This window comes from Caloenas nicobarica, chromosome 3 (genome assembly GCF_036013445.1).
Source record: "Caloenas nicobarica isolate bCalNic1 chromosome 3, bCalNic1.hap1, whole genome shotgun sequence".
Lineage (NCBI taxonomy): Eukaryota > Metazoa > Chordata > Aves > Columbiformes > Columbidae > Caloenas > Caloenas nicobarica.
In genome coordinates, this window is record NC_088247.1 from 39,765,658 (window position 1) to 39,782,586 (window position 16,929).

Sequence of the window (16,929 nt, forward strand, 5' to 3'; positions counted from 1 at the left end):
GCCTATACACGAGTACGTTAGTGTGTATACATGTGTGTCTACATGCACGCAGGCTTACTTTCATAAGATCCTCCTCTTCAACCAGTTCACCACAGGAAAATCTGCATTTTGAGAGGTGGAGTGTGCCGCACTTTTTTTTTGCCCATATCCTTTCAAACTTTCCTGCAGGTTTGAGCAGGCCACCTGAAACAGCCGCATTGTTCAAAACAGCTCGACCAGATCTGAAGCAAGATTCTGTGTTCTTCATAGGCAGGGAACAGTTCAGGGGTTGTCTCTGTCTGCGGTATGGCAACAGAAACTCTTAGGCAGTACAATCCATTATGAGCAAAACAGAGAAGTTCCAGGGAATGGAATCTGTCTGAGCTGAACAACAGAAGACCAGCGCTCATCATTTTGTGGAACACCTGTGTGAAAGATATGGCATTCTTAAAATGTCCTCATGTTCAGTTATGAGCAGGACTATTCATCCCACATCCTACTTCTGCACGCAGGAAGGGAAGAGCTAATAGCAGAAGAATTTTCTTTTGGCGGTGGGAACAACTGCATGATGACTATCCCCCACCCCATGTGGGATTCCATCGGAGATCAAGGATGCCCTGGCAAGTGTCGGGGTATTACTACATGTTTGTGGAAGTCTCTCAGCTTTTATTCATTAGATTCCTCATAACGCAATAAAACCCTGTAGCAGAAAGCCACACTGCTCATTCCTCAATCATATGAAATCATTCACCAATTTATGTACAAGTTTTGAATTACAATCTTCAACTTCTCATCAGAAAAAAACCAAAAAGCCTAAAAAAAGCATTTTTGGTAGAACTGCACAGTATACAGAGGCATACTTTCAATTACACAATATCTTACAGAACACATACTGTAACAAAAAGCAGAGCCTGTTACCTTTTCTGAGAAGGCAGTGCCCAGACAAAACTGGATGTTTAACCTCGATTATTAGAGGAATAGCTTTAACTGGATAAAAGAGTACATGAAAAAATTCCCGAACACTCCAGACAGTTTAACAGAAAAATAAAAATACGTTTGTAAACAACTTTAAAACAAGAGCCTTATGAAAATAATAAAGGTCACTAAAAGTTAAGCTGTTAAACTCTTTTTATCCAAAACCACTATATTCTATCCTTACAGGTGTCTTTTAAATGATAACACAGATTTTGCCACACAGAACACTGCACTGAGAAATCTGCGCAAATACTTCTAAAATTTTTGCTGGAAGAAAGGGACAATTGGAAGGCAAAAGGTCAAACTCCAGATTCCCTTTGTAAGTTACAAGAGCAACATAACCCAACTATTGAATGGAGTCGAGTTCAACGGTGCATGGAAGCACAGCACTTATTTTACAATCTGAGACCCTTTTTAATGTAAACCCTGAAAAGTCAGAAGCAACTGTTAGAACAGGCTTTTGTATCATGTACCATTAAGTTAGCATTGCAATCACTATTCAAACTTCGCCATAAAGCAACTTTTCATATACAATACTGATTTACCTTAAGTGTATCTGTTTGACGACAAGGCAAAGTGTAAAAACTGTCCTGGGAAATGATTTTGTGTATGTAATTATCAACCATGCATCTGAAGTTGAGCATTAGTATTTTATGCTGCTCTGCTTCATGCTTCAGCATATGCCAAGCAAGCTGCTGATCACAGAGTGTGTCCATTTTGGTAGATGGACAGATGTATGTGAACAGCAATGCTTTGGATAACTTGTGCTATTCCTAATACTACAGTTATTTTCTCTGCCAATTACATTTTGCTATAAATATGTGTGCCCTTAAGTTGATCCCAATATCAGTTTCAGCTAACTAATCAAATTATCTGCTAAGGTTTTGGGAATGATAACCCTTCCTTCATTCAAATAAAATGAGGGAGGGGTTTGTAACTCCCAAAGGTTTGCCAACAACAGATTTATTTTCAAGACAGGATGACACTGTTCAGTAAACGGTTTGTCACCTTTGCTGTTAGGTAGGCAGGAAGGGAAAGAGAAACCCCTGTGAGGTTTTCACCCTTAAATGTTTTTCCAAGTTCTTCTCATTAGCTCTTATGAATAATTACTCATTTGAAATTAGCATAAGTCAAATTTCAGATTAGTTCTCTTTTATTTTGAGGGTTCGGCAGCTAAACTTCAGTTTTCTATTTTCCTTTTGTAAAAGAATGTTATTAAAACCCTGCCCAAAACTGAGTACAACAAGAGCTTATGTAAGGAATAATTTCTCATTATATTTAGAAGTGCCTTATTTTTGTACCAGTTGAAAGTTACTTCATAATCCAAATAATCAATCTGCAATGTAAACAAGTAGTTATTTTCTCCCATGTAATAATGGTAAATAATGACACTGATCATTACATATTCTGCTTGAGTTCATTAAATGCAATTCTTTGGTCACAAAGGCAGCAGGCATTCTGTGATGGACTTCCTTTGAACCATGTTCAAATGAGTGGAATAACTGAAATTCCTGATGGAGATTTAAGCCATTTCCTTCATTTTCTTAATAGCTTCCGCTATTTTCATACTCAACTCCATTTTATAATTCGCTGTTTAAAATCAATTCATTTCCCCAAACCCTTCCTTCCCTATCTAAACCAAACTTATTTACATTTATGGTAAACGCTTTTCAGCAAGTAAGTTGTAAGGAAAAAAAACCAAAAAGAGGTGGTATGAAGGGAGCAAGTATTTAAACTTTTGTATTAATCTGCTTTCTGAATTTCCTTCCAAAGGACAAAAGCTTTAAAGGTTTAAAACACAGTTTCATATGTTTTAGATTCTCTCTCTGTTTTATATAAGGGACCAACTTTGCCCAGTGAATTACCTTCAGAACTGCTGCCCAGCAACTAAATGAAAGTGCAGGTCATTCCCCCCAAGAAAGTAAAGAAAATACAGCCTTCTACTTCAAATATTTTATGAATGCAAGATTACAAGAAATGTATTAGTCAAAATGCAGGGCTATCAAGCACTGAACCAAGGATGCTGGCATCAGTTTGCCTACCATTTTGCATGTGGAAAAAATACACTATGTCTATAGGTAAAAGGCATCACTAATGCACCATGAATGACTCTGGTCAGCCAATATAACTTCTGCAGCTTGGTGCATGTTTAAGTCCTGAAAATAATTGTCGTATTAACAGTTTGAGATGAGACACTGGAACAAAACCATTCTTAAACAGGAAAGTTTTTGTTTTGCTCTTATTGAGGTAACACCAAAACCTAAAAATAAGATCTTACAATGTAGCAGCCACTTTAACACTTGTTAGGCCAGCCTTCACACCAGGAGCATGCATACAGCCACTGTTCTGGCTTTCAATTGAGGGCCATTGGTTAACTCCAGCCACTGTTTCCTCACCTTATTCGATCAACCTGTTGAACTGGATGTCCACCATAGGAAAAAGAAAATCAAATGATGTTAAGTGTAGTAGACAAATACAGATCACAGCAAGAAGCTAACACTCATGAGTTGTCATAATAAGGGATAATAATAACAATAAAATAAAATTAAAAAAAAAATCAGTCTTTTCTGTGCATATTTTTCATTGGAAAGGTCCCAGGAAATCATGATGTGCCTGGCCGTTTCTGTTGCTGATTTCTGATGACCTCTAATTGTTTTTTGCATTGTTGATAGTAAGTTGAGAGACTTTTGTTTTCATCTAACAGCTTTTTATGTTCTTGTACCAGACGGGATGTGTTTTGCTGGTCTTTCTCATCCTGGTCCAGTTCTGCTATTAGTTCTTGTCTAAAATTAAAAAAGAAAATTGTCATTTATAATCTACTTTGATTTGTGTGTATATGACTTTGTATGTTTCAAATCAGTATTTGATTATCTGTCTGAACTCATGGCTAGTGATATTTTGTGCAGAAAAAAAAGTTGCCAACAACAAAAAATGTTATTCTTTACTGTATTCTGGGGAAAAATTATCTTCCAAATCAAATTCACATTTAAGCTTTAAAATAACCGCAAGCCATAGCCTTGATCTCTAAAACTGTCCCTCATATAATGTGTTTTGGACATAGCTCCACAGGTCACAGTAAAATATCTAAGGATCCACACAGAATTTCATAAATATTTTAAACTCTAATTTGCTTAACAATATGTACATTTAAAAACTCAAAAGACAACTTAGGAGACAAAATTGCAATAATTTTGGTAAATTTTTAGTGAAGTGCTGTTCTCTTATGGACATGAACTTCTTAAAGCAGTGGAAAGGCAGAATCAAACAAATAATTTTTATAACTGTCATCACTTAACTTATGCCATAAGTGTTCAATATGTTTTTTACCAACAATTTTAGAGGAACAAACACACTGATGAACTTGCTATAAATTATCCAGCAAAACTGATGTAGCAGTTTGTTTTTCTATTTGTTTATAAGGTGACAAGAAGGCAAGCTGCCAGCAGTATTTTAGCAACAAAATAGTAGAGGAGAAAGTTCATGTTAATTAATTGTTGCCATATGGTTTATAATTACAGTTAAAGAAAATTTAATCATTCTGTAAAGGCTGAACTAATAACTACCTTAAAATCATCAAACACAATACTATTTTTTGTTTTAACATCCATCTGCAATTATGTTCTAAGAAAAAAACAGTTTGGGAGAAAAGTGTATGCAGACTTACTAGAAAAAAAAGATGAAGTAGGAATCTAAAGGTACAGCATTAATGGTTTTAAAACAGAAACACATTTCCATATAATCTATTGACACTTAGGGACAACAAAAACAAAACCAAAATTAATATCTTCACACTAGCTCCAGCACCTCCTCATGAAGTCTAAAAATTCTAGTTTCACTTGAAAAAGAATTGGTTTCTGGATGCTAAGCCAGAAGTGAATAGATGATCAGAAGTCAACCTTACAGTAGCTTTTTTCCTCCATTCTGTATGCTATTTCTACTGTGCAAGAGGTTTATACACACATTTTTCTCATTAGCTATTCCACAAACACCAAAGGCAAGCTCTAATTAACAGCTGTTGCCTGCAGTGGGTAACAAGCTGGTTCCCTGGTGTAGCGCAGGAGCGTATGTGGCCTCTCAGACCTGCTCCCCAGCGTCAGGAAACAGAAATGCTGAGACGCAGAACACAACAGAACGTATTGTGAACTGAAGTTCTGAATCAGTAATAACTTTGGCCCTAATCCAACAATATGTGCCGTTACAATGTAAGAGGAAAGTGTTTATTTCTAGTGCATGAGGATAAGGTGGTACATAACGGCTTTCAAGCGTTAGGTCCTAAACCCCTGGTAGAAAAACACAAGATGTGTATTGATAATACTGTTGTAAATGTGATGACTGACAAAAGTCAGACATGAGATAAAAACTAACTGACAAATGAATAACATTGACATATTACTCACAGTTCCATAATCCATTATCCAAAAGATTATCTACAAGTTACAATCGAAAATCTTTTATTGGACAGTGTCAGAATTCCAAGGCTCCTCAACAGTTCAGGTCTTTTACTTGAGACGATACAAGCACACATTACTAGTATGTTACACACAGATGTGCCACACACATTAAAGGAGGACTTGTCCAGATATTGATTAAAACCTTCAATTACCTGCTCTAGATATCTCACCTGTACTGAGCAGCTCAGTATTTTTGAGGTTAAGGCTGGAAAATAATTATGTTCTATGAAATGTTACTTCATGAAGCCAGAAATAATAGTCACAGATAACAGAAGAACGGAAAAGGTTAAACACATTTCACTTACTTCCTCTGCAACAGCAATGCAATTTCTGTCTGAACTTTCATATATTCTTGTGCCATTTTGCAGTGCTGTTCAAACACAGCCATAGATTCTTTGGAGTTTGGGCATGGTGCTAGAGGCTGAAAATAAATCAGACATGTTAAAAACTAATGAACTGATACGTTAGTATAAAGCGTGCTAGAATGTCTCTGCAGTGTATTTATAATGTCTTTTAAAAAACTGTAAGGTTTTAAAAATAAGTGCTAAACCATGCCCTGGAAAATGTCACTACACTGATGTCAAAGTTGACTCAAACCTCAAAGCTGCAGTTATTAATCTGATATTCTCTCTGTCACAAAAATCAAAGTAGCATTTAATCCCACACACAACAAATAAAGTGAATTCAACAATTTAACCCAGTAACAGACAAGCAAATAATGCCTTATTTTGACAGTCAAACTCCACTTACACTTGGTTTTAGGGATCGTGTTTCCCAGGACTTGTTTTTAATAGCTTGATCAAACCTGAGTCAACCAATCTCAGATTACATAATATGTTTTTTTAGCCTTAGTCAAAAGTTAGACTGAATATAAACACAGGTAAATATGTAGCACTATATTTTACAGCCCAAAACTCACATATTAGAATGAAATGCAAGATAAAGAAAATAACAAAGCATATATTTATTACCTGTAACTGATGATCTAATGTAAGATACGCCATTGGGATGGAGTTATCTGACCCATTGGTCTCTGTAACAACACCAAGAAAATTTTAATGTATTTGCAGAGTTAATTCTATTCTTATTGGGCAAAACCAAGAATTATAAGTCATTTCACAATACACAATTGAATATGGAAAGGCAAATGGAAATAGCAGCGTTCCAATCCCAAGGCAGATGAACCATTTTGTTTTTCTGATAAAATTAAGAACTTCAAATTATGGCCTATCACACCAACAAGAAATAAAGATTAAGGGTATCATCCTACACTTCTAGAAGCCATGTAGCAGCATACAGATTTTAAAAATACTATTTTTGTACAGTTTGAAATCACATTGTCTATTTATAAAAAAGTTGCCATTTCATTCTTGTTTATGAAGGATCAGCCAGCCAGCCCATGCATCTAATGATTTTAAAATTAGAAGCTGTGCAAACCAGCTCTGCCAAAACAAAATAAGCACAACCTCCTGCACAGTTTTGAAACCTGCTCCCAGTGAGGTCTCTAAGTATGTTCTCACAACATGCACTTGGGCATCTCCTCTGCTCTGTAGAGACACTTCGTGGGTAGCAGGTAACCCAATAACCAACCTATCTCCTGGGCCAGGCTGCTCTCTTCTTAGACTGCAGTTACTCTGAATTTCTCTAATGCTTTCATTCCAGATTTAACACATTTCTGAATGCCTACAGATCCTATCTTTTGGTAGCCCACAATCTGGGGATCACAAGGTTACTGTTAAGCTTTAAGAGACACAGGAGTAAAGACACATGGAGAAACTACTGATTTTATAGCTGCATTATTGCTACTAGAGGATTATATGGAGGAGGGTAGGTGGGAAAAAAAAGGGGCTGCTTACCCATACCCCAAAAGCACCTGCCACAGAGTAGTCGTGGTAGAGAAACTAAGGTGTTGCCCTCAAAGACTATGCTATCTCCAAGAGCAGCTTCAAAAGGAAACAGAAATAAGAGGGTGGGAATGGAGAAAAAGTGGTTAAGTGTATGCTTGTAAGGAAACTGGAAGGTGGTAAAAAAAAAAGAAAAATAAAACCAACAACCCTAAAACCAGAGACTTAATCACCACAGTACCTTAAATGAGAACAATATAAAAAGCCCTTCCTTGCCTTAGACTATTGCCATATACAGAATGCTGCTACAGCAAAGGAATTATTACAATGTTTCAAATACATCAATACATGCGAAATACTTCAGATTAGATTCCTGAGAATTTCAGCACTGTGTCACTGAACTGCAGCTTTTCCTGTGACTGACCAGATTCAGCTGCATCCTCATTTTTTCATTTTGCCTCATTAACTTAAAAATGTACCCTCTTTTGCAGAAAACCAAAATTATTTCTTTCTTTAGAACTCCAAACAATTTTTTGTTCATGGACGGCATAAACCTGACAAGACAAAACATACATGAGGTACATTCTGTATTTACCTGAGTATAAGGTGAAGGATTTCTGTGGGCCAGACAATGGACCTGACTTTTAGCTCTAGTGCTGTGCTGCATTTAAGGCCAAAGACTTTGGGCAAACTGCCTTTGCACTGACATATACTCAGCAAATTTCAGTTCCTGATGACTTTTAAAATTGAATTCAACTATTAAATTATATTCAATCTAAATTCTATTTCATAATAAAAGAACAGTGATGCTACAACAGAAATAATTACAGCACTTCTTCAGACACTCGTTAGTTCATTTGAAAACAGTAAGATTGTGTGCATATGTACATTCTGCATAAGCAAAATTACACAGATAAAAAACCAATTGTATTCCAGCTGATACTCACCTACATAGCATCATTCCACATGTCAGAGCAATGAAAGCTTTGACTGTGCATTCATAATATAAATGCACAAGACTAAAATGCTCTAAAATGTCCATTCCCCTAATTCCCCAAAACCACACTACAGCAAAAAACTGGTGCTGAAAGATCTGCATTAAATACTGCTATCACTGCATCTGTACAGCACTTTCTTACAAGCAAAATGCTTACAAGTTTATGTAACTGAATATAATCTATATCAAAAAGTTATTTAAGCCAGTGTGCAAAACAAAGCAGTAACAATGATTTAACTTAAGCAGAACTCAAATGGACTGTGACTTTCACTGCTTAATTTTGTTAATGTCTAGGTACACAGCCCACACCATAATAAAATAAATATTTTCTATTTTTTACAAGCAAAAAGTTAACTAATGAACAAAGGATTACCTGCATCATCAGGTGTCCATGGATTACGAGCTGGCTTTTCAGAGGTTGGTCCCGACGGAGTGATCATTCTTACACTAGGACTAGATGATCTACTGCTGTTTCTACTCTCCTGAAATGATAAAACAAAATAAAATGACTAGAAAAGTTAATAGAAGATTTTTTTCAAAAGTTCATGTTAAATAACATTATCAAAAAGAAAAATACATGTGAAGAAACCTGAACCTATAATCCCTCCAAATATGCTCCTCCCCAATCTTTTACCCTGATGTCTCTCCAGACAGTCTGATAAACTATACATGCATTACAGTGATAATTTCATCCCCATTTCTGCTCTATCATTACCATATAAAAAGCAATGGACATAACTTGACTATTGAGTATAATAAAAAGCAGCGCTTAACAATGCATTCCGGACCTTTATATAAAAGTGTGACAGTATGTCTAGTAATTTTCACACCACCTTTCAGTGAAATAACATAAGGAAGAAATAAAGTTTGTTTCAAATATTTAATCAATGAATGGGATGACATTCGACTAAAGGAATGCAGCTTAGTAACTGCACTGGCCTGTGGTGTATTAATCTAGTTTTCTTATGGTTCTTATGTTAACTCAGAGGTTATGTGATTCATATTCAGAAAACACGAAAACAGTGCTTCATCAAAAAGGATCAATCAATTAAAGCAAAGCAACTAGAAAGTAAGTACATCTCTCACAAAGCAAATTAACAATTAAACCGAAATTCTGTAGGAGGTTCTCATATATACAGCTTGACACCTCCAATCCTTTTGTTTACCAAAGCGCAAAAACATAATGAAGATTTCATTATTCTACTGAACTTCCTTTTCAGAATTATTATTTGCACTAGATATTCTTGTATTTCATATAGTCCCTCACTGACATAAAATTAACATACTACAGGACTTAAGACCATAAACCCCAGGAAGTTTTGCACAGAAAAAATGAAGTACACAACCATTTTCAATGTGGTATATTTATCATGAAGTAATTAAATGTCCCTATTTTTCAAAAGAAGCACTCAAATATACATTACCTGGAAACTATTTATGACCCTAATTTCCAAATATCCTATCTTAATTTAATTTTTAAAAGCCAGGATTTCTGTCAGTCAAGTAATAATCCAGAGTAACAAGATTCTACACACAGAAATATCCATTATTTCAACTGCATTATGTTTCTCCCGTAATTGCTTTGGTTTAAGAGGCTAGGAGAGCACACAGTTAAATTGCACACATGAGACCTATAATGGTAAATGCCCATGCTTTCTAGAATGAAACATCTTTAAAAGAACAATAGTTCAAGTCTGCTGGGTAAAACAGGGAAGTCAAACACAGCTCAATTATTAGTTGAAAAACTGTTTAAAAGCAAACCTTATTTTGCAGCATTTAACACTGTTCCTATGCTGAACATTTCAGTCTTACTTGCTTAAGCAATGGAAAAATGTTTGCAAAAAGAGTAGGTGGCTTTAGTGCAAATAATTATTAATTAAAAAATTAAATTTATTTTACAGGTAATTATATATTTGCTTAAGCTGTCTAATTTTCACAAATCATTTCAGTCTTCAGATGTTGAAAAAACTCATATGAGACTGCATTCCGCCCTATCAAAGGAGGTATATTCATAAACAGAGAACAACACGAAACTTTGTAAGAACAAAGGAATTGCCAAACTGGGACCAACATTTATCCATGAGCCTTATATTCCTTCACGCAAGCAGCATGAACAGGAGTAGTCTCATTTTTACTAACCATTTAGTGTTTTATGGCAGTAACTAGGATCAGGACAATAAAATACTGTAGAAATAATCCGATGGATTATTTTATCAGGATGACAGCATCAGACATTCTGAAAAAGCTTTAGTGTCGGAGCCTTTGTTGACATTAAGCAAGGTTTAACTTGCTGAGCTTACTGTCAGTGTCCTCAGATATGAATGATAAACACACTCTGCTGATGTGAAAGGTCAAAAGACAGAGCAAATGCTTTTCACAGTAAGTCCTTTAAGCAGAAAGAGATGTGCGGAATATCTACAGTCGATAGAAAAGGGCACCTGAGAAGTACTCTAGGTACAGTAACTTCTCAATGCTGTACCAGATTGTTTTGATCCATCGACAGAAAAAAACGAACATTTCCTTGATAGCATTGTTTGGACAAAATTACTACGGAGAAATGAAGGATTTGTATCTGAAGCGTATGTAAAAAGCATGACAAGGGAAGTTCCCCAAGCTGAACATCTGCTAGATTACAGCATCTGAGCGTGCACTGGGTGAGATGCTTTAGGCCTCCTGGACACCAGCTCCTCTGACAGGTAAGTCGGTGACTGCTCTTTAGCAATGAGTTTCTGCTCCCCTTTCACAGGGATCCCTTCATCCTTGCTTCCTCCAGGTATCTCAGTGTGCTCAACAGACTTGTTACTGGGTTACTCTCAAATCGCCTTTGCCAGGTGGCCAAACCCACATGGTGTTGTCACCTTCTCAGCCTCCATTTCTCAAAGACCCACCAGCCTGAAAAGCTGGTGTGCTCTAAGGAATAATGCCCCCCTCAAGTTTAATTTAAATGGACAACCCAATTTAAAGAAGTCATTGTTACTAGCCCTGTCTCCTCATTTGTGGATTTTATCTTGCTGTGAGAGGGGAGGACCAATTTCACAGTCTCATGGACAGAATGATTCACCTACATAATACCAGATCCCACAAATTATCACACTTAGCCTGCATGCATGTGAACATGTATATTCTGACCTTGCTTCTCAACTGTTCAATACAGTACATGGTTTTCTTTAGTATATTTTTTTTTTCTGCTTCGAAGTCAACTGTAGTAACGCTAAGGCCCAGCAACAGTTGTTTAAAAAAAAAAAAAAGAGGTAGTTTTGATATTATGAGAGTATGATAGCACTGTAAAGGGACGATGATGTGCCAAAACAAGCAATCCAATAAAATATACATAGGCAAGGACATGGATACCTCACTAGACACCTGATCACAACCTGAAGTTCTTGAGTGATTATGCCAAGTATGTTTCTCCGTCTATCTGTATAAAATATCAAATTCTACAAAGATTCTATCCTGTGTAAAGAGCCCTTGAAAGTTTTTATGGCTGCAGTTCAGAGTCTGCACATCTGTTTCTGTGTTACAAAAGTGTTTAGGCAAGAGCAGCAGTGCTGGACAGATGGCACAATACACTATTTTAAAACGTACAAGGAAATGAAGAATCAGTTCAGTGCAAAAAAACCAAAAACCAAAAAACATGGAAAAATGAGTAGAGCATCCCAGTATATGCATGGAAACAGATGGAAATGTAGCATTTGATGGTACAGGGAGAGTTGCATCAGTGCTTCTCACGTCACTTGGAGTAAGGCCAGTTTAAGGTCACCAAGCGGCATAGAAATCTGAGAAAAAGCAGACTTAAACACACGTTCTCAACACCGAACCACTTCAACAACTGATCCAATGATGGAAAAGTCTTCAGCTTAGTATATCTTCTAATTTAAACTGTTGATGTAAAAAGGTTAGTTGAGTAGTAAAATCATCCACAAAGCACTATTACTGTCTGCTGTTGATAACCTCAGTAAAAGCAATACCAAAAATGCCTTAAGTGTCTCAACAAAATAATCAGCCATACAAACTACACAAAAAATTCTTCTAACAGTACAGAGAAAGAAAATATACATACAATCATACAACATAAAAGGAGGTCGGATTAAAACAGACCAGCATTTAAGCAGGAAGACAAGAGTCTTGGTCTACCCTTTTTGGTAAGCACCCTAAACTTTAGTATATTCGTTATTATCAACTCCAGTGTTTTCCTCCACCTTAACAAAATATCCATTCTGAACTGGAAAAACCTTCCTAATTAGAAAAAAATATAGTCATAGCACAATCATTTGCTATTGACAGAGTGGCAGTTATCAGGAAAAACATGTATAACAAAAATATTTTTTGATCAGCTTTACTGTGTCCAATGATACAATTAAAAAAAAAAAAGGCAAGACTGTGATAAATCTTTCAATTTTGAGCGGTATAGGGGCTCGCCAGGGCTGGGAGCGGAGGCACGCGGTGCTGTGGCAGCTCGATGACGAAGGCTGCGCCACAGGGCAGGCGTAGGGGAGAATGGAATGTGGGGAAGAAGGATGTTTGCAATGAAGAGAGGGAGGGGGATGGGGATTTCAACATTAGGAAGCATCACCTATATATGGTATAATGCATATGGGGAGATATGATAAACTGCCCAGAACTATGTGAGTCATGGGTGTTTTTTCTGCTTTGGCTGGTAGATTGCCTGTATGGACAGCAGTCCAAGATTTTTAACGAAAATTCAAGGCAGTGAGGTCCATAGCTACAGAAACCCATAAAGAGTAATCTTAAGTCTTTTGCCATAATTACACTGTGCTTGTTTTCTTCACTGCTTTCAGATTGATTTTTTTAAAAAATACACAGTATGTACGTCAAAAGTTATTGTTAATTTCAGTAGACTTTTCTTTCTCACACCAAAAAGGGCATGAAGATTAACTATTTGCTTATATGGACAGTGCAAAAATTTTTTCCAAAGTGACTTTTTCATGCCTGTTAAAATATTATGTTTTCCAGATTTTATCATAACCTTTCTAAAAACTGCAAGATAGAAGCAGACAATTGTAATTCTTCCACTTGGATTTCCAAATACGTACACTATCTGAAGCAAGAAAGTAAAATGCAGTTCTGGTATTTCTGTAGATCCTCATCAGAAATTGGGGAGGTAAACAAAAAAACCCCTTTTCTGTCTCCCCCACCCCCGATCAAAAAGACAATTTAGCTACAACATCCATACAAGCAGTAGCACAGCTTTCAAAGAAAGGTTTTATAATAGTTACTAAGATATGAAGAAGATGCTGAAATTCTATGTTTTCAAATATTTACAATTCCTCAAAATGAGCAGAATGAAAACTTTTAAATACAAAAGCTATAATTAAATATATTTACACATCAGTCAGTGCAATTTGATACTGATGTACTGTCACAATTCTTCCCAAGTCTTGCATAATTTTAGTTCCACAATTAACGAACAGGCTAATCTATTCCTTTACCAAATTTTGTAGATTCATTTCTTTCTGAAGAAAACCTACCATCTCTGATGATATTGGGATATATTTAAGAGGCATTCTAATAATTTCTGATAGATATCCAGAATAAATTCTGTTAGTAATACCTGGGGAATTTGTGAAGTTTCTATGGCTTATCACATGCCATGGAATTGAAGGAGGATCTAATGTTGACCTCCCTGATAAATACACACCCCTGAAATTACCATCTATTTTAGATTATTGCAGTAAGTTGTTTAATATGGAAACCTGTTTAATCTGATGAATATGCTAAACTGTTTTCCCACATCCAAATAACAGTAGAGATTTCAGAATTGCAAGTTCACAGTAACAACCAAATAGCCTCCATGAATTATTGAAAAAGACAATGAAGCAATTAAAACCACAAAAGAAACACATCCAAATGTAGCATTAGCTGTACTTTTCTTGTTTAAGATATTCTTAGTTTTTAAATTTTATGTAGCATACCACTGCATCTGTTACCATGGCACTTACAATACCAGATAAAAAGCCATGTTATTATAAAATACCTTATTGAGACAGCCTTCATTTTAAACAAAACTTTGTGATAGCACCCTCCTGTAAACCTTTCACAAGAAATGGAGTGATATTACCTAAGTTACTATCCAGGATTCAGAGATTACTAATAAAGACATTTATAATACTGTGGCACATGCTTTTTATTTTTATGCAAAACGTGAGCCTAATGTATGTATAACTCCTTCGGACAATCAGAAGTAGTAATTACAATTGTCTTCTACGTGTAGAGGGATGAAAAGGATTTCCTGTATGACATCTGCCCCCAGCCAAATTAAATGGTACACAACAACTATGTGTACATGAAAGTGACAAATGCTGCATGAGCTATATACAAAACGCTTATCACCTAGAGCTCATTCATAGACTGTCTACCCTCAAGGAATCTAATTTAAATGCAATACAGATGCCACCACAGCCTGCCAAGCTTCCACATCATTTCTACAAAAGCATCAAAGGTGAAGATTTCCAGACCAAGTTTCCCTGTACAGATTCAATGTTCACTTTACTGAAAGATAAAGAGACGAGAAAGATGTTACCTGACTGGACTCTGTTCCAGCAACACTAAGATCTTGAATGGATCTGCGCCTCTGCTGTCCGTTTCCTGCTGGGAAAAAAACAAAACAAAAACAAACCAGTGAAATCTATTCAGAACAAAATAAGAAGGGTGCGACTGTTGCAAAGGAGCTTGGAATTTGTACAAATCCACAGAGAGAAAGTGAGAGAGGGGGAGAGAGAGACAGCTGCAGAATTTTAACTCAAAACATGCTGGCCTGTCAACAAAAAGTACACCCTAATACAATAACCACTCCTACCACATGAATCGCTGCTGCACTCTACTCCACCATCTTCTGTCACATGTATTTGATCAGGCTTAGTACTCGGGGCAGGAGCTGATGACGACATCTATTTCAAGTGCGTTACGTTATGGGGATTTCTAAAAGCTAGACGGCGAAGATAACAGGCTGCCAGCTTTAACCTGTTGCTCTTTGGCGCACTCAAGGAACACAGCAAGGACTTCTGCCCGCGTGCCGCTCTCCGCACGAAAATTTAGAAGTGAAAGTGCTTCCTTCTGGGCTTTGTCTCCTTCAGATGGATGGAACTATGTCCTGTTCTCATGCTCTGAGAAGTGTGAAAAGGGGACTGTTCAGCTAAATCACATCTCACCATCAACCTACTGAACACAATGCTGTAATCTTTTCCTCCTCTCCTTCCACCTGTTAGCAATTATCCACCACTGACAGCTACATAAAACAGTTTAAATTTTAACACTGACACGCAATCAAAGGCATTTCCAGGAAACGAAGTCTCCTTAAAAATAAAAGGAGATTATGCAACGGAATCTCCCTGGCTACTTTGATTTTTATTACACTGATTGTTTATATTGCCTTTTGAGAGCAGGTCAGCTGTCCAAAAGGAAACACCAAATTGTCCCGAGTAACAGCTGACAATGCTCAAAATTCTTGGTCTTAGCTCCGCATTACGTAACTTTGCTACTGGAGGGGAGCATCTGAAACACGTCCTGCAGCCGCAGCCGCAGCCCCTCACCCGCAGCACCCGCCAGCCCAGCTCCCTCCCAGGCATCGCATTTTTAACCTTTTAGATACTTCTCATTCAGCATCATCTCCTCCACATAACTCCATGGCCTATCTTGACAGGTGTTTTGATTTGCAACAGTTACTACAAAAACGTAAGCCTATTTTATGTTGAATCAATACATTTAATGGTATCATACTTTAAATTTTTAGATGAGGGTATTATTACATGTACGAACACATTACCACAAAACAGCAATAAAAAATTCTCAGTGTCATTTTACCATTTATCATGACATCTTATAGTCTAACATTTATAGAAAGTACTACGAGAAACAAGCATATAAGAAAATCAAGAAGGATTCTAGAACGGGAATATATTCTTTACTCTGACTACACATGAATCTGAATTGCGATCTTGATCTTTGGTTTCTGAAGTTCAGGGGAAGTATATACTTACCTAAGCAACAATGGCTATATTAATACTTTGATATTAGAGATTGTGTGAACGACAAATCTATGTCAAAATTTCTGAACTTGTTCACGTGCAGTGAACTTTTTCAATACCTAATCATTTAACAAACAAGATTATTCATTTAATAGAATTCTGTACTGTGGACACTTCATCTGGCTGCCACAGCTCATCTCAAGATATGGGCGATCCACCCACAGCCGATACAAAATTATGTGCACATTTCATTCAACAACACTGTTCTAAAATTAGCTCAGCTGAAATAGGCTTGCAAAAATATCTGAAATTCTAATTTCAGATTAGCAACATTTGTGAATTTAAAGAACCCAGCACATGTGTTGCTGAAATATTAGAACATGGCTGCCAAAATGTTAAAATAATCAGGGTGGGGTGCCAGAAAGAAAAGAAAATGCCTTGGGGGCAGAAGGAGGGGCCAAAAGTGTTGTGTTGTAATAAAAGACACCTTTAAATGAAATATCTTCAAGTTAGTAGCATGAGGGAAGAGCAAGCTCTACTAGGCAATGCCATTTTAATTAGTGTAACTACTGCAGACATCTGGCAAATAGCTTGGACAAAGCTGAAACAGACTACGAATCAACAAATACTTATTGCTCCAGATTCAAGAAAAATTTCAATTGAAAAATGTAATATACGACATATAATCTTTATTTGAA

General features: G+C 36.5%; 1 protein-coding gene across 7 annotated transcripts in view; it reads right to left on the bottom strand.

Annotated features, from left to right (window-relative positions):
- Positions 1-712: 712 nt before the first annotated feature.
- The window catches only part of MAP3K7 (mitogen-activated protein kinase kinase kinase 7), a 49,724-nt gene continuing 33,507 nt past the window's right edge, over positions 713-16,929 (bottom strand). For 3 of the 7 annotated variants that reach the window (XM_065631118.1, XM_065631121.1, XM_065631123.1), the window contains 5 exons: positions 14,788-14,855; positions 8,620-8,728; positions 6,377-6,438; positions 5,711-5,826; positions 713-3,737 (listed from right to left, as the gene is read on the bottom strand). In XM_065631118.1, coding sequence (XP_065487190.1) covers positions 3,557-3,737; positions 5,711-5,826; positions 6,377-6,438; positions 8,620-8,728; positions 14,788-14,855 — 536 coding nt within the window. In that variant the 3' untranslated portion in view covers positions 713-3,556. Of the gene's footprint in view, positions 3,738-5,710; positions 5,827-6,376; positions 6,439-8,619; positions 8,729-14,787; positions 14,856-15,063; positions 15,170-16,929 lie in introns of those variants that run through there. The other 4 variants (XM_065631119.1, XM_065631122.1, XM_065631125.1 and 1 more) reach the window with 3 other exon arrangements.